This window comes from Eriocheir sinensis, chromosome 47, assembly GCF_024679095.1.
Source record: "Eriocheir sinensis breed Jianghai 21 chromosome 47, ASM2467909v1, whole genome shotgun sequence".
In the NCBI taxonomy this organism is placed as follows: Eukaryota; Metazoa; Arthropoda; class Malacostraca; order Decapoda; family Varunidae; genus Eriocheir; species Eriocheir sinensis.
In genome coordinates this window covers 8231485-8259136 of record NC_066555.1, presented here as the reverse complement: position 1 = coordinate 8259136, position 27652 = coordinate 8231485, and the positions used below count along the sequence as shown (strand labels likewise).

The 27652-nt window shown below is 42.8% G+C and overlaps 1 protein-coding gene across 1 annotated transcript; it reads left to right on the top strand.

Annotated features, from left to right (window-relative positions):
• The first annotated feature begins 74 nt into the window (after positions 1-74).
• LOC126981363 (uncharacterized) lies at positions 75-27349 on the top strand. Its single transcript, XM_050832385.1, has 2 exons — positions 75-5526; positions 27038-27349. The coding sequence occupies exons 1-2, from the start codon at positions 121-123 to the stop codon at positions 27137-27139; spliced, it is 5508 nt and encodes a 1835-aa protein (XP_050688342.1). The 5' UTR covers positions 75-120; the 3' UTR covers positions 27140-27349.
• The last annotated feature ends 303 nt before the right edge of the window (positions 27350-27652 follow it).

The window sequence follows — 27652 nt, the reverse complement described above, 5'->3', positions numbered from 1 at the left end:
GTGGAGCCCCTTGATTAGCAACCATAAAAGATAAAACAAAGGTGCTGATTTGCGTGGCCGGTACCCCAGGTTGCTGCAGGTGGACTTGACAGGAAGGATGGTGGACAACCCGAAAATCTAATGCGAGCGGTCTCCCTGGAACGTGACATCCGGCTGCCTCGACGCTCCCAACCCTCTGAAACTCGAGACAAGATAAGGAAATCCGTGTCACTTGACCGTCGCCACCTCCCGGGTGCTGCTGCCAAAAAGAACAAGTCAGATGGGAAGTTGAATAAAGGCGAAGAAATCAACCAATCACAAAAGGAATCATTAGGTAAAGTCAGGAAGGGCAAAAGGACAGAATCCAAAAATTCAAAGGTAAAAGGAGCAATTATTGGTGGAGCAGCCATAGCTGGGGGAACCGCTATTGCAGCAGGTTTTGTCTCTACTCAAATAGCAGAGAACGCTTCCAATGCTATCGGTAGTAAAGCACAGGACATGGCTGCACTAGCTGAAAATGTTGCTGAAAATGTAGCTGCAGGTGATGGAGAAAAAGATGAAGATTTTGCCTCAGATACAGCAGAGGCAACTGAAGATGGGGCTGCAGATACAGCAGAGGAAACTGAAGATGCGGTTGAAGATACAGCGGAGGCAACTGAAGATGCGGTTGAAGAGACAGCAGAGGAAACTGAAGATGCGGTTGAAGATACAGCGGAGGCAACTGAAGATGCGGTTGAAGAGACGGCAGAGGAAACTGAAGACGCAGTTGAAGAGACAGCAGAGGCTACTGAAGATGCGGTTGAAGAGACAGCAGAGGCAACTGAAGATGCGGTTGAAGAGACAGCAGAGGCAACTGAAGATGCGGTTGAAGAGACAGCAGAGGCAACTGAAGATGCGGTTGAAGAGACAGCAGAGACAACTGAAGATGCGGTTGAAGAGACAGCAGAGGCAACTGAAGATGCGGTTGAAGAGACAGCAGAGGCAACTGAAGATGCGATTGAAGAGACAGCAGAGGCAACTGAAGATGCGGTTGAAGAGACAGCAGAGGCAACTGAAGATGCGGTTGAAGAGACAGCAGAGGAAACTGAAGATGCGGTTGAAGAGACAGCAGAGGCAACTGAAGATGCGGTTGAAGAGACAGCAGAGGCAACTGAAGATGCGGTTGAAGAGACAGCAGAGGCAACTGAAGATGCGGTTGAAGAGACAGCAGAGGCAACTGAAGATGCGGTTGAAGAGACAGCAGAGGCAACTGAAGATGCGGTTGAAGAGACAGCAGAAGCAACTGAAGATGCGGTTGAAGATACGGCAGAGGCAACTGAAGATGCGGTTGAAGATACGGCAGAAGCAACTGAAGATGCGGTTGAAGAGACAGCAGAGGCAACTGAAGATGCGGTTGAAGAGACAGCAGAGGCAACTGAAGATGCGGTTGAAGAGACAGCAGAGGCAACTGAAGATGCGGTTGAAGAGACAGCAGAGGCAACTGAAGATGCGGTTGAAGAGACAGCAGAGGCAACTGAAGATGCGGTTGAAGAGACAGCAGAGACAACTGAAGATGCGGTTGAAGATACGGCAGAGGCAACTGAAGATGCGGTTGAAGATACAGCAGAAGCAACTGAAGATGCGGTTGAAGAGACAGTAGAGGCAACTGAAGATGCGGTTGAAGAGACAGCAGAAGCAACTGAAGATGCGGTTGAAGAGACAGCAGAGGCAACTGAAGATGCGGTTGAAGAGACAGCAGAGGCAACTGAAGATGCGGTTGAAGAGACAGCAGAGGCAACTGAAGATGCGGTTGAAGATACAGGAGAAACAACTGAAGATGCGGTTGAAGAGACAGCAGAGGCAACTGAAGATGCGGTTGAAGAGACAGCAGAAGCAACTGAAGATGCGGTTGAAGAGACAGTAGAGGCAACTGAAGATGCGGTTGAAGAGACAGCAGAAGCAACTGAAGATGCGGTTGAAGAGACAGCAGAGGCAACTGAAGATGCGGTTGAAGATACAGCAGAGGCAACTGAAGATGCGATTGAAGAGACAGCAGAAGCAACTGAAGATGCGGTTGAAGATACAGCAGAGGCAACTGAAGATGCGGTTGAAGATACAGCAGAGGCAACTGAAGATGCGGTTGAAGAGACAGCAGAGGCACTTGAAGATGCGGTTGAAGAGACAGCAGAGGCAACTGAAGATGCGGTTGAAGATACAGGAGAAACAACTGAAGATGCGGTTGAAGAGACAGCAGAGGCAACTGAAGATGCGGTTGAAGAGACAGCAGAGGCAACTGAAGATGCGGTTGAAGAGACAGCAGAAGCAACTGAAGATGCGGTTGAAGAGACAGCAGAAGCTACTGAAGATGCGGTCGAAGAGACAGCAGAGGCAACTGAAGATGCGGTTGAAGAGACAGCAGAGGCAACTGAAGATGCGGTTGAAGAGACAGCAGAGGCAACTGAAGATGCGGTTGAAGAGACAGCAGAGGCAACTGAAGATGCGGTTGAAGAGACAGCAGAAGCAACTGAAGATGCGGTTGAAGAGACAGCAGAGGCAACTGAAGATGCGGTTGAAGAGACAGTAGAGGCAACTGAAGATGCGGTTGAAGAGACAGCAGAAGCAACTGAAGATGCGGTTGAAGAGACAGCAGAGGCAACTGAAGATGCGGTTGAAGATACAGCAGAGGCAACTGAAGATGCGGTTGAAGAGACAGCAGAGGCAACTGAAGATGCGGTTGAAGAGACAGCAGAGGCACTTGAAGATGCGGTTGAAGAGACAGCAGAGGCAACTGAAGATGCGGTTGAAGATACAGGAGAAACAACTGAAGATGCGGTTGAAGAGACAGCAGAGGCAACTGAAGATGCGGTTGAAGAGACAGCAGAGGCAACTGAAGATGCGGTTGAAGAGACAGCAGAAGCAACTGAAGATGCGGTTGAGGAGACAGCAGAAGCTACTGAAGATGCGGTCGAAGAGACAGCAGAGGCAACTGAAGATGCGGTTGAAGAGACAGCAGAGGCAACTGAAGATGCGGTTGAAGAGACAGCAGAGGCAACTGAAGATGCGGTTGAAGAGACAGCAGAGGCAACTGAAGATGCGGTTGAAGAGACAGCAGAAGCAACTGAAGATGCGGTTGAAGAGACAGCAGAGGCAACTGAAGATGCGGTTGAAGAGACAGTAGAGGCAACTGAAGATGCGGTTGAAGATACAGCAGAAGCAACTGAAGATGCGGTTGAAGAGACAGCAGAGGCAACTGAAGATGCGGTTGAAGAGACAGCAGAGGCAACTGAAGATGCGGTTGAAGAGACAGCAGATGCAACTGAAGATGCGGTTGAAGATATAGCAGAGGCAACTGAAGATGCGGTTGAAGATACAGCAGAGGCAACTGAAGATGCGGTTGAAGAGACAGCAGAGGCAACTGAAGATGCGGTTGAAGATACAGCAGAGGCAACTGAAGATGCGGTTGAAGAGACAGCAGAGGCAACTGAAGATGCGGTTGAAGATACAGCAGAGGCAACTGAAGATGCGGTTGAAGAGACAGCAGACGCTACTGAAGATGCGGTTGAAGAGACTGCAGACGCTACTGAAGATGCGGTTGAAGAGACAGCAGAGGCAACTCAAGATGCGGTTGAAGAGACAGCAGAGGCAACTGAAGATGCGGCTGAAGAGACAGCAGATGCTACTGAAGATGCGGTTGAAGTGACAGCAGACGCTACTGAAGATGCGGTTGAAGAGACAGCAGACGCTACTGAAGATGCGGTTGAAGAGACAGCAGAGGCTACTGAAGATGCGGTTGAAGAGACAGCAGAGGCAGCTGAAGATGCAGTTGAAGAGACAGCAGAGGCAACTGAAGATGCGGTTGAAGAGACAGCAGAGGCAACTGAAGATGCGGTTGAAGAGACAGCAGACGCTACTGAAGATGCGGTTGAAGAGACAGCAGAGGCAACTGAAGATGCGGTTGAAGAGACAGCAGAGGCAACTGAAGATGCAGTTGAAGAGACAGCAGAGGCTACTGAAGATGGGGTTGAAGAGACAGCAGAGGCAACTGTAGATGCGGTTGAAGAGACAGCAGAGGCAACTGAAGATGCGGTTGAAGAGACAGCAGAGGCAACTGAAGATGCGGTTGAAGAGGCAGCAGAGGCAACTGAAGATGCGGTTGAAGAGACAGCAGAGGCAACTGAAGATGCGGTTGAAGAGACAGCAGAGGCAACTGAAGATGCGGTTGAAGAGACAGCAGAGGCAACTGAAGAAGCGGTTGAAGAGACAGCAGAGGCTACTGAAGATGCGGTTGAAGAGACAGCAGAGGCAACTGAAGATGCGGTTGAAGAGACAGCAGAGGCAACTGAAGATGCGGTTGAAGAGACAGCAGAAGCAACTGAAGATGCGGTTGAAGAGACAGCAGAGGCAACTGAAGATGCGGTTGAAGAGACAGCAGAGGCTACTGAAGATGCGGCTGAAGAGACAGCTGAGGCAACTGAAGATGCGGTTGAAGAGACAGCTGAAGCAACTGAAGATGCGGTTGAAGAGACAGCAGCGGCAACTGAAGATGCGGTTGAAGAGACAGCAGAAGCAACTGAAGATGCGGTTGAAGAGACAGCAGAGGCAACTGAAGATGCGGTTGAAGAGACAGCAGAGGCAACTGAAGATGCGGTTGAAGAGACAGCAGAGGCAACTGAAGATGCGGTTGAAGAGACAGCAGAGGCAACTGAAGATGCGGTTGAAGAGACAGCAGAGGCAACTGAAGATGCGGTTGAAGAGACAGCAGAGGCAACTGAAGATGCGGTTGAAGAGACAGCAGAGGCAACTGAAGATGCAGTTGAAGAGACAGCAGAGGCAACTGAAGATGCGGTTGAAGAGACAGCAGAGGCAACTGAAGATGCGGTTGAAGAGACAGCAGAGACAACTGAAGATGCGGTTGAAGAGACAGCAGAGGCAACTGAAGATGCGGTTGAAGAGACAGCAGAGGCAGCTGAAGATGCAGTTGAAGAGACAGCAGAGGCAACTGAAGATGCGGTTGAAGAGACAGCAGAGGCAACTGAAGATGCGGTTGAAGAGACAGCAGAGGCAACTGAAGATGCGGTTGAAGAGACAGCAGAAGCTACTGAAGATGCGGTTGAAGAGACAGCAGAGGCAACTGAAGATGCGGTTGAAGAGACAGCAGAGGCAACTGAAGATGCGGTTGAAGAGACAGCAGAGGCAACTGAAGATGCGGTTGAAGAGACAGCAGAGGCAACTGAAGATGCGGTTGAAGAGACAGCAGAGGCAACTGAAGATGCGGTTGAAGAGACAGCAGAGGCAACTGAAGATGCGGTTGAAGAGACAGCAGAGGCAACTGAAGATGCGGTTGAAGAGACAGCAGAAGCTGCTGAAGATGCGGTTGAAGAGACAGCAGAAGCAACTGAAGATGCGGTTGAAGAGACAGCAGAAGGTACTGAAGATGGGGCTGCAGGTGCAGCAGAGGATCCTGAAGAGGACACCTCTGCTTCACCTGCAGTTGGGGCTGATGATTCAACAGAGGGAGATTCAGTTGTGAAAGAAGATTCTGCACCCGCTGAGGGAAGCCAAGATGAGGTGCGTAATGTATGATTCTTTTATGTTTTTGTGTTTTATGTTTGTCATTCTCTTTGTCTATGAGTTTGTCAATGAGTTTATCTGGATGTCAGGCCGTCTATGTACATGGTCTGGAGACTGTTTGCTTGTGTACGGTATGTTAATTAAGATGTGTGTGTGTGTGTGTGTGTGTGTGTGTGTGTGTGTGTGTGTGTGTGTTGTTGTATTTTTTATGTTTGGACTATAGAGCCTTTAGTCTTTCGTGATGGTCTGGTGGTCGGTCCCAGCCCATTAATGGCGCAGACAAGTGGTTTTATGGTGGCGCCGTTTTTCTTTGGCTTATGTTGTCCACCAGAGCTGATCTATATCATCTAGAAAGTTTCGCAAGAGTTCGAGTTGATAAGTAGTCATCAGCAGGACGGTTATTCGGCGATGACTGAAAATTGTCAGCTTGTAGCGTCGGGTGGGACTTGAACCCGGGCCCTCCGGGACACCACACCGGCACACTGATCTCTCAGCCACCGCCTCTTCATGTGTGTGTGTGTGTTTGTGTGTGTGTGTGTGTGTGTGTATTATATGTCGGTCTATATGTTTGAATGATGTTTTTTATGCTATGTGTGTACCTATCTACCTATCTGTTTAACAGTTCATCCAATTTCTCTCTCTCTCTCTCTCTCTCTCTCTCTCTCTCTCTCTCTCTCTCTCTTTGCGACAAGGCATCGTCCCTTCGGATTTTAAAAGGACTAACGTAGCACCGATTTTTAAGAAAGGAGATAAAAAAAATACCAGGTAATTACAGGCCCATTAGTCTATCTTCAGTTGTAGGTAAGCTACTCGAGAGCATAATTAAAGAGAAAATTGTGAGCTGTTCTTCAAGTTGTAACAAGAAATAAGAGGTTCGATTACGAAATGCGTGGCGTTAAACTCAAAAGCGTTCAGTGCATCAAGGACCTGGGTGTCAAAATCGCGTTAAACCTCAAATTCTCACAGCAATGCATCGACCCAACAAATAAAGCGAACAGAATGCTGGGCTTCATTAAAAGAAACTTTTTATTCAAGAATAAAGAAGTGATACTTCCGCTTTACAATAGTTTAGTCAGACCCCACTTGGAATACGCGGTACAGTTTTTGTCTCCCCACCATGCAAAGGATATTGCTAAATTAGAAGGTGTTCAGCGTCGGACAATAAAAATGAGCCCTTCCTTGCGGAAGAAGCCCTACGACAAAAGGCTTTCCACCCTTAACATGTTCTCTCTTGAGAAGCGCCGCCTCCGATGAAAACTGATCGAATGTTTTAAAATACTTAATGGCATCACGAATGTGGACAAATCAAAATTGTTTATGATCGATGACACTTTGCGAACGAGAAATAATGGCACAAAACTTAAATGTAAACAAGTAACTTCAGACTGCATCATTTTTTTCTTCACCAACGTTGTAGTGCGGAGAATAAAAAAAAAAAAAAAAGCCCACCTTCAGTGGTCCAGTGCAACACGACTGACTCCTTTAAAAATAAGCCTGACCGACACTTTCTTCAACTAAATATTTACTAAAGTAGAAATGTAAAGTTTTGGAGCTATGTGACTAATGTAGAATCACTTAGGTAAGGAGAGACCACATAATCTGGACTATAGGGTCTGTGTGGTCTGAATTTCTTTGTAAATCTCTCTCTCTCTCTCTCTCTTTATTGCTAGTTAGCTATCTCTATCTATGTATCTATCTATCTTACTCTCTATCTATCTATTTATCTGTCTGTCTATCTATCTATCTATATCTATCCACCTATCTATATCTGTCGATGTATGTATATCTATCTATCTATATCTATGTATGTATGTATGTATGTATGTATGTGTGTGTGTGTGTGTGTGTGTGTCTGTGTGTGCTGCGTATCCTCTCTCTTGCTACCCCTTGGGCTGTTGGACTATTAAGTCCACCTCCATGTGTGTGTGTGTATGTGTGTGTGTGGGTGTCATTTACCATGATCTGATCACGCGCTAGACTCGCGATCGCCAGCCAGCACCCTCCTCGATTAAGCTTGGGGCACAGGTGACGGATCTTTGGGTACGGCTGGAACCTCACATCACACCGACACACCCGGGGGGTGAGATATGCCCCTGACTGACATCAGACCTCATTGCTGGGTGGGTAAAGGACACGGCTAAGGAGACTGCCCATTCGTCTTCACTCCACGCAGGAATCTAACACATAACCTTTTGGCTCTCAGATGAGCGTTTCAATCATTTCACCACGGAGCCCTGCTGTTTTTGTGCTCTCATCAGGTGTGTGGGGTTCTTGGAAAGTCTGGACTTCTTGAGACCTCGTAAAATTCTCAGCAATAAAAAATATAAAATAAAGTATCTGAAAATTGAGTTCTCAGACTCACAGCCCCTTTCTCGATTTTTATTATTGACCAGTCACACTACCATAGGATAAGCAAAGACCAGATGAACCTGCTCTTAAGTTTATTTAAAGCAACAAAGAAAACTCGCTGGAAAATAAGGAATAATTAATTAATTCCAGGCACACAGCAACCTAGCTAACTGGATTACACTATCCTAAGCAATAAGTGTACTTAGCTGGTGATGGACGAAGCAGAAGCCACACCTTGATCTACCACGTGGTCCGTTCGCGCACGTTGGTCCACCTTCAGTCCTCTTCTCGTACCTTCCAAGGTGCTCCACACAGCAACACGCCTCTCGTACCTCCCACGGGCTTCCCTCGCCTGCAGTACACAACACCTAGCTTGTGGATACTATCAGGGCAGGAAAACCACCACGATGAACACGTGGCGCGGGAGGTGGTGGAGACGGACGTCCTGGTGGCTGGGTCACTCGGCGGAAGTTGGAAGGAGCGGCCGCCGACCCGCGGTCACTCGGCCGCCCCGGCCACGGGCAAGATGCCAGCACTCGCCACAACTGACATCTCTCTTTCTGTTTAACACTTAAACTAAACGCCCTAACGGCTATGTGTTATTATTTATTAATAACCTAACACCATGCACTAGGTAATAGTGGGTCATGCATCCCACACATAGTTCAGCTCTGGCAGCAATAACGAATATGATTTGAATAAGCTCGCTGCTCCCGCCTGCCTGGTTTCCCGCCTTCTAGGGACTTATTTCCCGCTCTCTAAATCAAAATGGCGGGGACTTCCGCGGTATTTTTCCTACACTATCCACGGGCTATTTCTTGAATAATGAATTCATGACAAGGTGATATAATTGTAATTGCCTATACACACCCGTGATGAACTTTGGTGCTTGTTAGCCCTGTCTATGGGCACAGCTGAAACCTCAAACTGCTTCCCACCCCCCTTGCTCAAGAATGGGCAGTGTCCACTCCCTGTCAGCGGAAAACCTTTCGGCCTGAACAAATTGCAGTCCTCAACCTGTCGGGTTGGTTGCTATTCACTGCATTATTATGGGCTACTGGTTGTTTTCTTGTGTATGGCTATTTGGATATGTGTGTGTTTATGTCTACGTGTGTGTGTGTGTGTGTGTGTGTGTGTGTGTGTGTGTGTGTGTGTGTGTGTGTGTGTGTGTTTGAATAATTCATCCACGGCATGATCACGAGCTGAGGGCGCCATCGCCATCAAGTACCCTCCCGACCCGAGCAAGCCCATTCTAGTCAATCTCTTTGTATTGCGGGGACCTTCACACATTCCCCTTACTCAATAGGAGACAGTAACCGCTCCTCTGTCAGTGGAAAAATCCCGACCTGAGCAGGGCTCAAACCTCCGCCTGCCAGACCATGAAGCCTGGCAGCGCAGAGCTTTACCACTGAGTTACCGGAGCGGTGTGTGTGTGTGTGTGTGTGTGTGTGTGTGTGTGTGTGTGTGTGTGTGTGTGTGTGTGTGTTTATTTGTTTGATTGCTTGTTTGTTTGTTCGTTTATGTGTGTGTGTATGTATGCTCGTGTGTGTGTGTGTGTGTGTGTGTGTGTGTGTGTGTGTGTGTGTGTGTGTGTGTGTGTGTGTGTGTGTATTTGTTTGTTTGTTTGTTTGTTTGTGTGTGTGTGTGTGTGTGTGTGTGTGTGTGTGTGTGTGTGTGTGTGTGTGTATTTATTTGTTTGTTTGTTTGTTTGTTTGTTTGTTTGTGTGTGTGTGTAGCTTAGGAATTTCACATGAATTATTGTTTAGCACACTCCTCATTGCCATTCACTTTCAATTGTTTTTTTCAGGGAAATTAAACGTTCATAGCTAATATCACCAAACAGTGGTTTTGTAAAGGACTTTTATTTTTCTTAGAAATTATCATTTTACGAAAGGAACTAGTAGCTAGCACTGTACAACGGAGGTAAATTACCACTATTGCACACACACACACACACACACACACACACACACACACACACACACACACACACACACACACATATATATATATTTTACCTATTTTTTTTTACCCCACACTTATAGCTTGTAGGAAATTTCATTAACTGCACAAAGTTTCAAGCTATTAAATAGTGATATTTTGATTATGAAAGTTGCTGTTCAAAAGTTATATATATATATATATATATATATATATATATATATATATATATATATATATATATATATATATATATATATATATATATATATATATATATATATATATATATATATATATATATATTATATACAGTCATACCTCGGTTTACGAGTTTAATTAGTTCCGGAATTCCGATCGCAAATCAAAACACTTGTAAACCAAAACGAATTTCCCCATTGAAATTAAAGGGAATCCCATTAATGCGTCCCATATCCACAAATATATTAACATAAAAATCATTTTACATGTTATTTTATAGAGAATGAAAGTTATTTTACAAACAACTAGCAATGAAACGTAATATTTAAATAATATAGTATAATAATATAACATAATACGTATATAAATAATATAGTGCTGAAAACACAAATATCGCACACTAGAGCACAAATGTACACGGTCACGAACGTGCTGTGCTACCTCTGCGAGTGTGCAAAGCGGACTAATGCCCCGTTCACACTGTGCCGACTCTGGGCCACGACAACCCAGCGACCTTTCCATTTGACGAGTTGGTTCCCACGCTCCAAGAAGGGGGGAGGGGGTTAGGTTTTATTGGCGTCTTGGTGTCTTGCCGACTGTCTGGGACATTCGGCCAACTAGTTGCCAGCATGTCGTGCTAACCCTCACGACTCCAGACTCCCGTCACGACGTCGGCGCAGCATTCGGCAACAGTCTCAAGACCTCTTTCAAGACATGCGACCTCGTGTACCTTAGAGTCGTGGGTAGTCGTGGTCCAGAGTCGGCACAGTGTGAACGGGGCTTAAGGCGGTGTCACACTGGGGGGTTTCCTAGAGCCGTTGGAGCAAGGAGCAACCGCATTTGCCGGTACGGCCAACCGGGAGAGAGTTGTTGGTTTGGGTGAACACTCCTGTCCTCCCATCTCTTAAGCCATGATCGTACCCACAACGGCTTCTTCCTTCCAATTAACTGTAGCAACAAATTCATGATTTGAGTGAGAGCAGCACAAGCCACAACAGCCCTTAGTTTTGCAAACGGCGCCATGAAGAGAGGACCGAGAGGAGAAGCACCTAAGAAGCGATACAAAGCGTTACAGGTCAAAAGAAGGAGATGTGAATACAGGGCGACTGGTTTGTTTACGTTGTGGATATAGGCAACCAATCTTGGTCGTGTGTGACGCACGTCATCTGGTGATCAAGAATTACCCCCCTTTCTTGAGACTGTTTTCCATCTCCCTCCCGTGATCCGACAGAGCGCTCTTTCTTGTCCATTTGACTGGATGAACCAACACAATTTCTCATTTTGTCATTCATCAAGGACAATACGCGTCAATTAGTCACAATTACGAGATCTGCAGTTCATTAGGATCATTTTCCTTGCTACTTAGCGTCACTGCATGCGACGAAATTTCTTAAAACGTTCTTTTTCTCTAAAAAATATTAACCAATGGCATCGTTTCACTTTCTTCTTTCTAATGATGGCGATGATGTTTTCATACCGGAAAGTTCCTATTTATCCTACAATGATGCTTTCAAATGATCTGTGATACAGCAGAAACACAACAGTAATCTCGTGAACTCTATATCTACCCCCACCAAGCAAGGTTACCTATAAGAAGCTCAAGAAATGGTCATCGCCATAGGCCTAAGGAGGTGCGGTGCGGTGTGTTTACCTATGTCGCCAGCTCCGCCGCGGCTTGCGCCACACTCCCGATTCTTGCCAAGAATTGGAGGGACTTCTTGAAAATCTGACGCACCAGAACAAGAAACGCAAGGATTTCGCAAGATTTGTGTAATTCTTGCTCGCTTTGGGGTAATTCTTGATCGCCAGATAACGGCTTAAAGGTGTAGTTGCCTGTTGCGCCTACCGCCAACTCGGTTGGAGGAAGAAGGCCAAGTGTGATACCAGCTTGACACCCTATTCCCATTGTTTTCCGCTCTGAGCGCTCTCGTGTTACGGCGAACAACGGGAACCCACGCTCACGTCTTCGACTTGTACAAACAGGATGCTCGTACACCAAGTCATCGCTCGTAAACCAAGGCATTTTAAAATTTTATTTTGCTCGTAAATCAAAACCCTCGTAAACTAAGGCACTCGTAAACCGAGGTTTGACTATATATATATATATATATGTATATTTATTTATTTATCATATATATATATATATATATATATATATATATATATATATATATATATATATATATATATATATATATATATATATATATATATATATATATATATATATATATATATATATATATATATTTATTTATATATATATATATATATATATATATATATATATATATATATATATATATATATTTATATATTTATTTATTTATCTATTTATTTATTTATTCATTTATTTTTATATCACTGAACTTAGCCACTAACGATGGCAAACGTACGCAATATCTGATGATGGTAAGAAATAAACAAAAGATAACCTTCCTAAAGTACAATGAAAACCAACCGATCACATTGTTTATTGAGGTATTAGATATGATATTATTTATAGACCTTGCCCATTATAGGTCTTCTCTCTGAAACAACCCTTGGCCATATTTATATTTATTCACCAATATTTATCCTCACAATCACTTGATACTTGCACTAAAGCCTATAATCTCGTCACTGCATGACAAACACGTTTTCACAGCCCCTGAAGCACACAAAACCCTCACTCCAGTCCTAAGAACACAATGCAAGATGTGAATTTTTTTCCACCTAGCATAAGTTTTGCACTGCATTATACGTTCCATTTTCTTAATGTATATATTCAGAAGTGAAGAAAACCTTTTCGACACTTCATGGTATTTAGTAAGATATTACTGCTAGGTTCGTATATCTATATTTATATATATCTATATCTATATCTATCTATCTATCTATCTATCTATCTATATCTATCTATCTCTCTCTCTCTCTCTCTCTCTCTCTCTCTCTCTCTCTCTCTCTCTCTCTCTCTCTCTCTCTCTCTCTCTCTCTCTCTCTCTCTCTCTCTCTCTCTATATGTCCATCTGTTTATCTATCTATCCTCTATCTCTCTATATATCTATCTTTCTATCTAGCTATCTGTCTATATCTATCAATTTTTTTTACCTATCTATACATGTTGGCCTCACATATTTAGTATAAGGAATGATTCGTAAGATGTAAGGAAATTTTATATGGTTAAAGTATTTTCATGGCCGTAGCTATGTCTCTTTAGAACCTCATGGTATACGAGTGTACACTTGCTACAGCATCGGTAAGTATTTTATTCTATTTTTTTTTTTTTTTTTAGGTAGGGGCAAGCCTATCTGGAGTAGGTAGGGGCCAGCCTATCTGGATGAGTAAGGCAACAACCACTTCGAGCTGTTTCCTTCTTTCCCTCTTTCCGAATAATTCTCTTCAGTGAATGTACCAAACCATGAGGAGGGGATGGTAAGCCCATAACCGTAATCCTCCTACATGTTTGCCATGTGTGGCGTCCCTATAAGACTGGAAGATGGGAGTCTGGAGGTTAAGCGATGTCGTAGTCATGTGCTGCAGCTAGTAACAGGCCTCTTTGGTCCCTTATTTCGGCCAAGATGGGCGGTCTCTTGTGGCTCGGAGAGGTCAATCGGCTAGTCTGTGTGGCCACGAGCCAAGCGGCCGCCACTGTGTCAGATGGTGGCTTCGTATAGTCTCTTGCTACCCCTGGGGCTGTTGGACTATTAAGTCCACCTACAAACCTCCACTTGTAGGGCTCCCTGTTGGATGGGGGCGTGGGGGAGTGAATTTTTAAGAATAATCGATATGTAATTCAGTACTTTTGACAGATTTGGTTTGGGAATGAAGACACTCGTGCCCCACCAAACACACCCACTCCGTTTTTCTGGGGAATGCCAGGGCGGTGCAGATGAGACAAGCTCGTCGAACCAATCCTGGAGTCAACCTCCGGCGGGCTCCTTCTGTGGGTGCCTGGAACATGCTGAGCCTCTTTGAGGATCATCAACTAGCTTATCTGATAACTTGAAACATGAGTTTGGGAGTGGATGTAATGACGCTCTCTGAGACAAGGAAACCTGGAAATGGAGAGATCAGTAGTGAAGATTATACCTACTATTTTTTCATACTAATAAAGCGAGGGTGCTCGTCACAGGGTTGTAGCTGTAGCTATTTTTTGATGTCTGCGGTTTTCTGTTGTTAGGGTTACTCTGGTTGACGAGCATATGATTCAGATGAGGTTGAAGCACACCTTGGGCTTCATCTCTCTTATTGCACTATTTGCAACTACCGAGATGTGTGAACTTGAGAAGAAAGCAATGTCTTGCCAAGCTCAGCTATACAGTCGACCGGTGCCCCTCCGCGTGACGCACTTATTATCTTGAGCGACCTCAATACAGCTATTGGCACAGAGAGAGTTGACTACTGAAAATGTGCTGGTTCCCACGGCTCTGGCACCAGAAATGTAAACGGATCACTCTTTCTAAACTTTGTAAAATCCAGAAGGCTGAGGATCACAGGTTCCTAATTCCAAAGGAGCGGGCCTCGCCGCTATACTTGATGTAGCAATGTTTGCGATGTGGCAAAGGGTATTGACCAAATCTTCGTTAGAGAAGGATCCTTAAGATATGTAGGATTTTCCGGAGTGCTGAATTATTTGCGGCCGACCGGAGTACTCCGACCAGGTGTGTGCTCAGAATATGCAGTGGCAGTCTCAAATCGGTTTGGAATGTTTGGTGCTCTAAAGGACCCTGAGAGGTTGTGGGACACCTACATGAAACACTCAAAACATCATAGGAGTCCATAGGTAAGCGTCCAAAATTAAGGAGTGGAGTTGCGTCGAGGGAGACCCTGGAGAATATAGAGGAAATTCATTCTGCCCGCCTGGCTGGTGACTCGGACTAGTACAAGAACCTGTCATGAAAGACTAGAACTCTTCCAACGAAGGATAAGGAGACGTTTGTCAAAGGTTTCGCTGAGGATGTCGAGGCCTGTTTCAATGCAAACGACCTTATACCTGTGTTTCGAGCTCCAAATAAATATCTAAGACGAATACTGTCCGAACCCCTGATGGACAGATAGTATGAGATGCGAATGGGTACCTGAGTGCCGAATATTTTGGGAAGCTATTAAAGATAGAGAGGCAGCTCACAAAAGGTTCCAGAGCCTTCGAACTCCCGCTAACTATGACCTTTATATTTCAGCCCGGAATCGTGCCAAATCTATTCTTCGACTTACCAAAACTTCTTTTATCAATAGAAAATGTCAACACCTTGCTTCTTCTAATTCTTTCCGTGACTTCTGGCATCTAGCCAAAAATATCTCCTCCAATTTCACTTCTTCCTCTTTCCCTCCTCTCCTTAACCCTGACGGCAGCACTGCCGTCTCATCTGTCTCTAAGGCTGAACTCTTCTCTCAAACTTTCTGTAAGAACTCCACCTTGGACGATTCTGGGCATCTTCCTCCTACTCATCCCCCCTCTGACTCCTTTATGCCTGTTATTAAGATTCTTCCAAATGATGTTTTCTATGCCCTCTCTGGCCTCAACTCTCAGAAGGCTTATGGACCTGATGGAGTGCCTCCTATTGTCCTTAAAAACTGTGCTTCCGTGCTGACACCCTGCCTGGTCAAACTCTTTCGTCTCTGCCTATCAACATCTACCTTTCCTTCCTGCTGGAAGTAAGCCTTTGTACAGCCTGTGCCTAAGAAGGGTGACCGTTCCAATCCCTCAAACTACCGCCCTATAGCTTTACTTTCCTGTCTATCTAAAGCTTTTGAATCAATCCTTAGCCGGAAGATTCAAAAGCACCTTTCCACTTCTAACTTTCTATCTGATCGCCAGTATGGGTTCCGCAAGGGACGTTCTACTGGCGATCTTTTTGCTCTCTTAACTGACTCTTGGTCATCCTCTCTTAGCCGTTTAGGTGAAACTTTCTCTGTTGCGCTAGACATATCGAAAGCCTTCGATAGAGTCTGGCACAAGTCTTTGCTTTCTAAACTGCCCTCTTTCGAATTCTATCCCTCTCTCTGTTCCTTTATCTCCAGTTTCCTTTCCTGCCGTTCTATCTCTGCGGTGGTAGACGGTCACTGTTCTTCCCCTAAACCTATCAACAGTGGTGCTCCACAGGGCTCTGGCCTATCACCCACTCCCTTCCTGTTATTCATCAATGATCTTTCCATAACAAACTGTCCTGTCCACTCATACGCCGACGACTCCACTCTGCATTATTCAACTTCTTTCAGTAGAAGACCCTCTCAACAGGAAGTACACGACTCCAGAACGCTTAACCTCAGACCTTGCTATCATTTCCGATTGGGGCAGAAGGAACCTTGTGTCCTTCAATGCGGCCCCGCTGCACACGACTTTCTACTCATGCTCATCCCTATACTGTCCAAACCTCTTATGCAAGAGTTAACCAGCATCTTCACTCTTTCATCCCTCACGCTGGTAAACTCTGGAACAATCTTCCTTCATCTGTATTTCCTCCTGCCTACGACTTGAACTCTTTCAAGAGAAGGGTATCAGGACACCTCTCCTCGCGAAATTGACCTCTCTTTCGGCCACCTCTTATGATTCTTTTTTAGGAGCAGCGAGTAGCGGGCTTTTTTTTATTATTGTTTCCTTTTTTTTGTGCCCTTGAGCTGCCTCTTTTGTTGTATATATATAAAAAAAAAAAAAAAAATATATATATATATATATATATATATATATATATATATATATATATATATATATATATATAAATTATTTATTTATTTATATTTATTTATTTATTTTTTGCAGCAAGGGAGACAGCCCAAGGGCACACAAAAAAGTCAACAAAAAACTCATTGGGAGCTGGTCCAATAAATGCAAACAGAATAAGATGCCATAAGAGAGCTAACAAAAAGGCTAACACAATGTCATGAGAAGAGGTGTCTTGACTTACCTCTATTGAAAGAGGTCAAGACATAGGCAGGAGGATATACAGACAAAGGAAGGCTGTCTCAGAGTTTACCAGCGAAAGGAAAAAATGAATAAAGGTACTGGTTGACTCTTGAATAAGGATTTGGACTGTATAGAGGTTTGCAAGAGTAGGGAGTCGATTGCAGCGGGGCCGCAGGAGGGGGGGTGGGGGAGGGGCGGGGGGAGGCATACAATTAGCAAGCTCAGAAGATCAGTCAGCATGCAAATATCGGTAGAAGATAGAAAGAGATGCAACACTGCCTCGGAATTTATGAGGTAAGAGACTGTCAGTAAAAGGAAGAAAGTTGATAAGACAACGAATAGCCTTAGACTCCACTCTGTCCAATAGACCTGTGTGTGTGGAGCCCCCACATGTGAGATCTATACTCCATACAAGGGCAGACAAGGTCCTTGTATATAGACAGCATCTGTGCGGTGTTGAACGGGCGGAGACTATACAGAACCCCTAACCTCGAGGAAGCTGATTAAGTAGAGTTGATATGAAGTTTCCAGTTAAGATTTTGAGTTAAGATAACCCGAGGATGTTTAATGTAGAAGAAGGTGACAGCTGAGTGTTGTCGAAGAATAGGGGATAGGTGTTTGGAAGGTTGTGTCGAGTTGATAGGTGGAGAAACTGAGATTTTTAGGCATTGAAGGACACTAGGTTCCTTCCACCCCAGTCAGAAATGATAGCAAGGTCTGGGGTTAAGCGTTATGTAGCCTCTAGTTTGGAGTCTTGTAATTTTTGTTGTGAGGCTCTGCTGTTGAAAGAGGTTGAATAATGCAGAGTAGGGTCATCAGCATACGAGTGGATAGGACAGTTTGTTTTATAAAGATCATTAATGAATAATAGAAAGAGAGTGGGAGATAGGACAGAGTCCTGCGGGACACCACTGTTGATAGGTTTAGGGGATGAAGAGTGACTGTCTTCCACAGCAGAGATAAAAACGCCGGAAAGGAACCTTGAGATAAAGGTACAGTGAGAGGGGTAGAATCCGTAGGAGGATAAGAAAACAAAGACTTGTGCCTGACTTTGTCGAATGCTTTCGAAATGTCTAGGGCAACAGTGAAAGTTCCACCGTAACGGCTAAGAGAGGATAATCAGGAGTCAATTAAGAAAGCAAGAAGATCAACAGTAGAACGCTCCTTGCGGAACCCATACTGGCGATCAGATAGAGGGTCAGTAGTAGATAGATGCTTATGAATCTTTCGGTTTAGGATTGATTCAAAAGCTTTAGAAAGAAAGTAAAGTAAAGCTATAGGACGGTAGTTTGGGAGATTGGAACGGTCACTCTTCATCGATACAGGCTGTGTGTAGGCGTACTTCCAGCAGGAAGGAAAGGTAGATGTTTACAGGCAGAGGCGAAAGAGTTTGACGTAGGCAGGGTGTCAGCACGGAGGCAAAGTTTTTAAGGACATGAGGAGACATTTCATCAAGCTCATAAACCTTCTAAGGATTGAGGCCAGAGAGGACAAAGAAAACTTTTTTTTTTAAATCTTAATAACAGGCATAGTGGAGTCAGAGGGGGGATTAGTAGGAGGAATATGTTCAGAATTGAGCGAAGAATTCAGTCTTAGGGACAGATGAGACGGTGGTGCTTCAGTCAGGATTAAAAAGAGGAGGGAGAGATGAAGAAGTAAAATTAGAGGAGATATTTTTGGCTAGGTGCCAGAAGTCCCCGGAAAAATGAGAAAAAAGCAAGGTGTTGACATTTACTATAGATGAAAGAGTTTTGGTAAGTCAAAGAATAGGTTTGGCACGTATCCTGACAGAAATGTTAAGGTCGTGATTAGCTGGAGTGCGAAGGCTCTGGTACCTTTTTTGAGCTGCCTTTTTATCTTTGATCGCACGAGAGCAAACGTGGTTGAACCAAGACTTTTTAGCATGAGGGGTAGAGAAAGTACGCGGAGAGAACAGTTTGGTAGAAAAAGCTGAAGGATAAGAGGTGAGAAAGAGGCCTAGAGTGTTGGGTATATCTCCTAGGCGGTCGGGGATAGGTACGTGTAGGGTGCTAAACCAACTGCTCATAATTATTGAGGAGAGCAAAGTTCTTGGCTTGTTCACCAGGCTTATCATTGAAAGAGAATGAAAGCCAAAGCTGGTGGTGAGCATATATATATATATATATATATATATATATATATATATATATATATATATATATATATATATATATATATATATATATATATATATATATATTGTGTGTGTGTGTATATATATATATATATATATATATATATATATATATATATATATATATATATATATATATATATATATATATATATATATATATATATATATATATATATATATATATATATATATATATATATATATATATATATATATATATATATATATATATATATATATATATATATATATATATATATATATATATATATATATATATATATATATATATATATATATATATATATATATTAGTGTAGCCAGGGAATAAATTTTCTTTTAAAGAGTCGAAGTTAAATGAAACGACTGTTTCTGCATTGTTTAGCTTCTGCTGTGTTTTTCTCTATGTGTTTTAAGTCCCGTTCACACTGTGCTGACTCTGTGCCACGACAACCCACAACTCTAGGGTACACGAGGTCTTGGGTGTTGATGTGAAAGGGTCGGGCATGTCCAGAAAGAAGTCTAGAAACAGTAGTCGGATGCTGAGCGGACGTCAGGAGTAGAGCGTGGGGTCGTGAGGGTTAGCTCGAAAAAGTATTCCATGGCAATCCATGCTAAACTTCCACGACAAGAATCGGCAGCGGTCTGGATCAACGGTCATTAATAATTTTCTGGTTGATGTCTGAGGGAGGTCGGGGACAGTAGTCAGGACTGTCCCCAACAGTCTTGGCTTGTCCTGAGACAGTCTTGAAGACTGTCGGAGCCATTTTTTAAATATTGACCGTTTCCTGTCGGCACAGTCGTCCGTACTGACTACTTAAGAATTATGAGGGACTGTCGTGAGGGCAGTCTTCGGCTAATGAAGGACGTTCGTGACGACTGTCAGCTCAGAAATATTGGCTAACACGTTGTCGTGATGTTGGCGGGAAACTGACTGCCGACTAGCTTGCAGCATGTCCCAAGACTAAATATTTTTGACGGCAACCGTCCGCCAACCACTTGGCAGTGTCGGCCAATTAATTTTTCTCGCTGGATGTGGAGTCCTCTTGCTCAATTTTGGCCATTAATTTATCAAAAACGCCATACTGTTAGGGTTGCCGCCCGTTCTTTACAAAACGGAATCGTTCCGTATTGTAAAGTGAAATGTTGCATTCCGTTTTCAACCAATATGGAACGCCATTTGTTCCGTATTTGGCTGCCTGAATGGTCAAGCAAATAGAATTCAGTATTTTTAAACTGTAATGAGCGCATTTTTCGGTGAATCACAAAACCAGTCCGTAAAATTATGTGTTTGTCAAGGGTCGTCCTAAAATACGGGCAAAGCACACGACGTAACGGTCCCTCCCCCTTCCTCCTGCCTCCACCAGCAGTGTGGAGCGGCTGTCAGTCATGGCAGGCTAGATAAATTTTAGAGTTGCAACCCATTCCTTAGAATATAGATTCGTTCCGTATTGGAGGTGAGATGCTGCGTTCCTTTTTTATTTCTTTTTTGAGCTCAAGGTGGCAACCCTACATATTGAGTTCTGCGAAGCACCCAGGGGTGAGTCCACTAGCGTTCCTGCAGCCTTTTCTTCTTGTTTATTCTTCGGCAGGCCTCGATTACCTTCACTGCGTCCATCAGAAGCTTATATTTTCATTTTGCAATCGCAAGCACAACGACAACTTTTGGGCATGGTTACGTTTTAATGGCACAAAGTTGGGAGCCATCACAGCATGCACGCACTCCTGCTGCCTCTCTCTTAGGTTGAATGACTCAACGGAAAGTCGCGGCCCATAACTATATACCCCAGAACCCATGAAAAGAAGAGCGCTGGGCAGATGTCTGCGGCCAAAATATACTTTTAAAATTCTGGGTAGACTTCCTCGACCGTTGACAAGGCTGCCGCCAAGATAGTCAAGAAGACCGTTGGGAAGACCGTCGGTCAACTCCTTAGCAACTGTTGGTCAGCTGGTCGGCCAACCATTTCACTGACAATCTTGCCTAAAGTCGACGACCAGTCGGTCGGCAGAGTTGTGGTTGTCGTCGACATGGCACCATTTAAAAAAATGACCGTTGAGACTTGTCTTAAGGCATGTCACCGACATGCTAGCAACTAGTTGGCCGAATGTCCCAGGCAGGTGACGACCGTCGACAATCATACTTGCCGAGACCCTCCAAAAAATCCCCCCATTCTTGGAGTGTGGGAGCCGACTTGTCAAATCCAAAAGTCGCTGGGTTGCCGTGGCCCAGAGTCGGCAGAGTGTGAACGGGGCTTAAGGAGGATTGAAAACCCACCGCCACGAGAGAGCAAGTGAGCATGTATGTGTGTTCGTGCGTGTGTTCTTGAGACAGCACCGCATGGGCACAACGAGGGTCATTTTCCTACTGATGGTCCCTTTCCTACTGCTACACCGGTGTAGCAGGATAAAAGGGAGCCCCAGGATGAATGGGAACATCGTTGTGCGCATATTCTGCTATCTCAATAAAATAGACAAGGAAAATCCTTTAACAATTCGATAAATATTTCCTGTTTCTTGGGTAATTATTTTTCCGTAGAATCGATTTTTGCCTGGGCCATCTTTGTATCGTGCATAGTAAATGATATAATTTGCATATCTGCATAAATTACCATAAATTTCAGTAAAAATTCATGTTTATTAGAGCTTAAAATAGTCTAATTTTATCAGACTGATCAGATATTAGTGCACAGTTTTGTTTTAACACAACCCATTTTGCATAAATTACGCACTTAGACGAACTTTCACTTTTCGGGTATCGAAACATACGAAGATTAATACTGATGTTTTTATTTTTTTACTCATTCCCTTAAAATATGTATTCTGTGAGTCGTTCTGTATAAATATCATTTGCAGGCATGTGTTTTTATCTACTAATTTGCATGTACAAAGGCGTCTAGTCATGATCATGTAGAGATGTACGGAGTGAAAATTGAAACAAAATACTCTAACATAGATATATATCATATTTAGCCCTTATCTTCAGTATGGCTGCCTCTTTGGATGCTGTCTGGGAATTATTCTAACCCCACACAAGCTCTCTGAACACAAAATCTGCTAATAAATTATGCATATCTTTAATTAGGTCATGGTTACTGTTAACTTCACAAAATAATCTACTTTCACTAATCAGCAGTTAACATACTTAGCTTAATCAGGAAACATTATTAATTTTCCTGAATTTATAAAGAATTATCAGTATTATTACAGCTACTGTTAGTTATCATATATGTCCTTTTTGCAGATGACTAGCTAGTCTGGTTCTGGCAGCTCAGCCGTTTCTAGCTTCCTATTCTAGAGAATGCTGCCGATGTTTCCTTTGCACAAGTCATTTGTGGAAAAGAAAAGCAGACCATTGACATGCCTGACTTTAGTACATTAGAAGAAAAGGTAATGAGCCATACCAGTGGTGGGATTAATTTTTTTAAGAACAGGTTCTCTCTATGAGGGGTTTACCAAAATAAGTTATAAGTAAAAAGTGTTCATGGGGGAAAAATTGAGAACCCCTGATTTAAGCTAACAGTAACAACCGGTTCTCGGGATTAAAGAAATTCCAGGAACAGGTTCTTGCGAACCGGTGCGAACCGGCTGGATCCCATCACTGAGCCATACCAAGAATTATCTTGTGTAGAAGATAGAATCAGAAACAAAACACAAAGACGTTTGAGGCTCATCCGACACAAAGGTTGAAGTTTAGGGCACATTTAGAGAGAAAGCAAAAGGAGTAAGTTCTTAAAGAAGACACAGAAGTAGATATACTGCCTGGGATAGATGAAAATAAGAAACAAAGTAGAAGTCTCTGGTCGAGATGCTCGGAAGTCAATAAACTACTATAGTACATATGTTTCATCAGTAACATTAGAACACCCAAGGACACTAAGCCTTAAGGGGAGCGTCTGGGGGGTTATTTTTGATGAATATTTTTAATTCCTCGAAATTCACTTTATGGGCTCATCATACCAGGGATACAATGGGGTGTCACGTGGCGAGGTTAGTTTTTTAAAATTTAAATCCTCGCGCGGTCTGGCGGCCCTCTAAATATCTGGTATTGTTGCCATACAGAGCGCTTTACGCGCCAAAATATGCATACATGAATCAGTGCTTTTATGTCCGTAATTTTTGCAATAGAGGATATTTTTTTACACAGGGTTAGAGTTACATTGACATTCATTACCAATACATTGTCATCGGAGAGCAGAATCGATGGGCGATCGATAAATTTAGTTTTCCTTCGTTTTCTCAAAACAGGGTCACACGCGCATTTATTTGATATTTCTAAGTTATTTATGGACCTAGCACAAACATAAAGATAGCGTTAGAAAGAGAAAAAAATTAGCTATAAATGCTAGTGATCAGAATCTGGATAAACATCATCAAAATTTTTATATAAATTTTCTAAACTTTGAAACAAAAAAAAAAAAAAAAAAAAAAAAAAAAAATGGAAAAGCAATCTATAGGAATACACTTATTTTGTATGCCCGTTCCAGTGGTGTTTTTATTTTTGAGCTATCTAAACTCTAAATATGCTTTTTTTCAATTTCAAAATTTTGAAATTTTTGAAAAAAAATTCAAATTTTTTTTTTATTCAACAAATCTTCACCAAAACTGTACATGATGTTCCTACTCAAGGTACACATCACCTGTGAGAAAATGGTGATCCTCTGATAATATCTTAGAACATGGCAGACGTCCACACTATGCGTGGCCAGGCTGGTGACTCCGTGCGTGGCTCCCCACAACTCCCATATATGGTAAAGTGGGCGGGGTTACGCGGAGCGGGAGCGAGAGTCTAGCGAGAGGCATTTGGTGGGTGAGCATCCCGCGCGAGACGCCCAGTTGTCTAGCGTACCAGACTGCACCAGTAAAAAGTACCAAATGAGAACAAAACATACCAGATTGAGTAAATATAACATTATATACTAGTCTACATACCTATAAAGATTTTAATCTATCTCCTCTTGGGTTGCTGAAGGTGTTGAATACTAACGAGTAGATGGCAGGACATAAATGTAACGCCTTATTCATTTTATTTCCACGGTGTATAGAACAAAAATACCATTTCTATTTAGTACCAGATCTAGTGAAAGTCGTACTTTGTACAACCAAAAATACCAAATATGGTACGTTCGTACCAATAAAGGTAACACTGGCTGCGGTCTGCTCACCAGTCGTGCCACGCCTGTCGCTTATAGTGTGGACGATCACCCCCCTAACCCCCTCGTCAGTCCGCCTGATTCCGCGACTGCCCACCCATAGTGTGGACGGCGCTTTACATGATAGGCTTGAGGGATGCTCAGAGGATCGCGCATTTCGCAAACTGCACGAGGAGATGAATATAAGAAATATTCCTGAGGACAAGTACAAGGATGCTGCAAAGCGACTTAACCTTCTATTAAGTAGGCAGGCATTCGACGTGTTTGCATTAGATGTCTAATATCAGAGAACCTCTTCTAAGCCCTGTAAAAAGAAGCTAGATCTAATGATACACGATCAGTAAGACTTAGGGTAAAGTGTTCCTCCCTTTTCTGGTGGTTAGAATAATTCCCAGACAGCATCCGAGGAGACAGCCACTCTGATGATAAGGCCTAAATTATGATATATATTTATGCTAGAGTATTTTTTCAATTTTCACTCCGTATACCTCTATATGATCATAACTAGACACCTTTGTACATGCAAATTAGTAGATAAAAACATATGCCTGCAAATGATCTTTATACAGAAAAACTCACAGAATACATATTTTAAGGGAATGAGTTAAAAAAAAACATCCGTATTAATCTTTGCATGTTTCGATACCCGAAAAGTGAAAGTTCGTCTAATTGCATAATTTATGTAAAATGGGGTGTGTTGAAACAAAACTGTGCACTGATATCTGATCAATCTGCTTTTGTCTAATAAGAAGAAAATCATAAACATGAATTTTTATTGAAATTTATAGTAATTTATGAAGATATGTAAATTATCTCATTTACTATGCACGATACAAAAATGGCCCAGGCAAAAATTGCGTCTACGGAAAAAAAAAAATAACACTAGAAACAATTGAGAAACATTTGGTAGAAAAATTTGTCGAATTGTTATTGGATTTTCCCTGTCTAAAACATACACACATTTGCTAACTGGCTGTCGTGGCGGTGGGGAGCTCTCCTCAGAGCAGAACCAAGGAAAGAAACTCCTATGCTCCTTATTTCAAAGGGAGCGTTCACCATGTCTTTAATTATTATCAGCGTATAATCTGATTATATTCATATGAAATATATGCTTATGGTGAAGTAATATACGCTTACTTTCAGATCTATAAGTCGATACATAATAGCAAGAAAAAATAAAATGTAATTTTTTTAACAAAACTCAACTTTCAATTTCTCTCTCATCTAATGACCTACGCTGCTGAAAAAAAATACCAAAGAAACTTAAAGTAGAATCCAAAAAAATCATCATGGAAAATTTTTCAATTTTGCTTTTGTTAAATGATGAGAATTTAAAAAAAAATTGTTGGTGTATTTAACGATATTTTTTTCCGACAATTGTCCCTCATCTGAAAGGAAAACTCATGATGAAAAGCTTGCGCTTCAGCTCCTCTTTCCAATGATGTATTGTTTATTAAAATCGGTCAAATAGCGGCGAAGTTATTGCAGAAAAAACTGGAACTAATCCCGTTTTCTAAAAAGGAGAGTTAAAGTCTGCGGGGACTTAAAGAGTTCGCCCTTTAAACCTAGATGCCTTCCCGGTGGATATTCTTAACTGAATTCCAGTTTTTCCTTTGTATTGAAGGACTTCGTGTGTTTGATGGCGTCCTTTTCTTGGAAATCCTGGTCACGAGCCGACGTGCGAACCTTATTTCTGGCTCCTTCGGGGTGACTGATGTACTATGTGTCAGCTCTGCTGCCTCCAAGGCCGTCGCAAATGCTAGTTTGCCTCGAGATGCCATGCGAATATTCTTGTAGGCTATTTTCTACGCTGAAACATGACGATATATGCACCTGTGTATATATATAGCTTTTTTTATTTACTTTTTTTTTTTTTTTTACGTGCCAGCCCATAGCGTCGGTAGGCTTTCCTGAGGGGCTTGGATGGTAGTCGGCACCAACCCGTCATGGCGCAGACAAGTGTTTTATAGTGACAAAAGTGACGAGCGGACGACGGCGGGGGGGGGGGGGGAATTAAACCAAAGCCCTGTCATTTTTGCTTATTTCTTCAAGATGTTTTGCCACAAGCTAGCCGAGGCGTGTACGGAGACATCTGATTTTTTTCAATTTCATCATTTTTTTTAATCCACGGGGGACGCTCTTCTTAATATAACATCACCACTCTGCCCACTACGTGGTGAATGCGAGGTAAATGTACGCTGTTCTCTACTTCACAAACTCGCCTTAACTATTTTTCGTAGGAGTAGGCAATCACTATTAGGTTATTTAGCGAGATAGCCTTCTGTTATATGCAAAGCTATTTTATATCGTCTAGCATCCAATATTAAAATAGCCAGTGTTGTGCAACATATATTAGTAGCAAGATATAGTCTAACGACAGGTTATATAGCTATATACACACACTGTTGACAGCCTACTCCTGGAAAAAAATCTCTCTCTCTCTCTCTCTCTCTCTCTCTCTCTCCACACACACACACACACACACACACACGCACACACACACACACACACACACACACACACACACACACACACACACATGAAAAGAGATATAAATGCAAAAATATGAATTTTGCCACTATTTTGATTGGTGTAAATTAAATCAGTTTTACTCCCAAATGTTTATCTTCTCTGAGAAAATCAATGGAATCGTTGGTTTATGGGAAAAAAAATAAGTGTTTACGCATTAATTGAATTTTTTTTTACGTATACATGAAAATGGCTTCTGAAATAACTACTACACTTTTTTTATCATAAGATTTCTGTGTCAATTCCTAAAGTGAAACATCCTTCCGCGGTTATAACCCTCCGTCCCTTCTGCAGGAAGAAGAGACCGGCGACGAGAAGAAGTCTGACGAGGACGAGACGCCCGGCTCACCAGCACCTGCCACCGTAAGTTGTCCAGTGTCTTTGACCTGTGATTAGGGAAAATAATGTCTGCTACTTCTAATTTTATTCGAGCTGAATCTTTCTCCTAACACCTAAATTTTATGCAGCTCTCTTCCCATACGTTTTCTCTTTGTGTTGCTCCAACATATTCTGGCACCGGTGCCACTACCAGACTTTTGAGTATGTTGCTGCCTATATCTTGCTGGCCTGCCTCTGTGCCTCCGCGCTCAGCTTTACGCAGGTGTCCTTTCAAGTTCTGGTCATATAACGATCGTTATTTTATATTTTTTGTTTAATTTCATGAAAACCCTTCGGCCCATATGATATAAAGTAAATGTCTTCTTTTAAAAGTTATATCCAAGCTATCTTCCTCTAATTTTCTCAAGGCAAAAAATCTGTGGAGGATATCTGATACCATGCATAAAAAATTAAAACTCTTGCATATATTATATGTTATGTATATTCGTATATAATATATATGAAAAAAAAAACTTCAGTTCCCTATGCTGATTACTTTTTTTTTAGGCAGATTCCATAGCCTAATGGAGA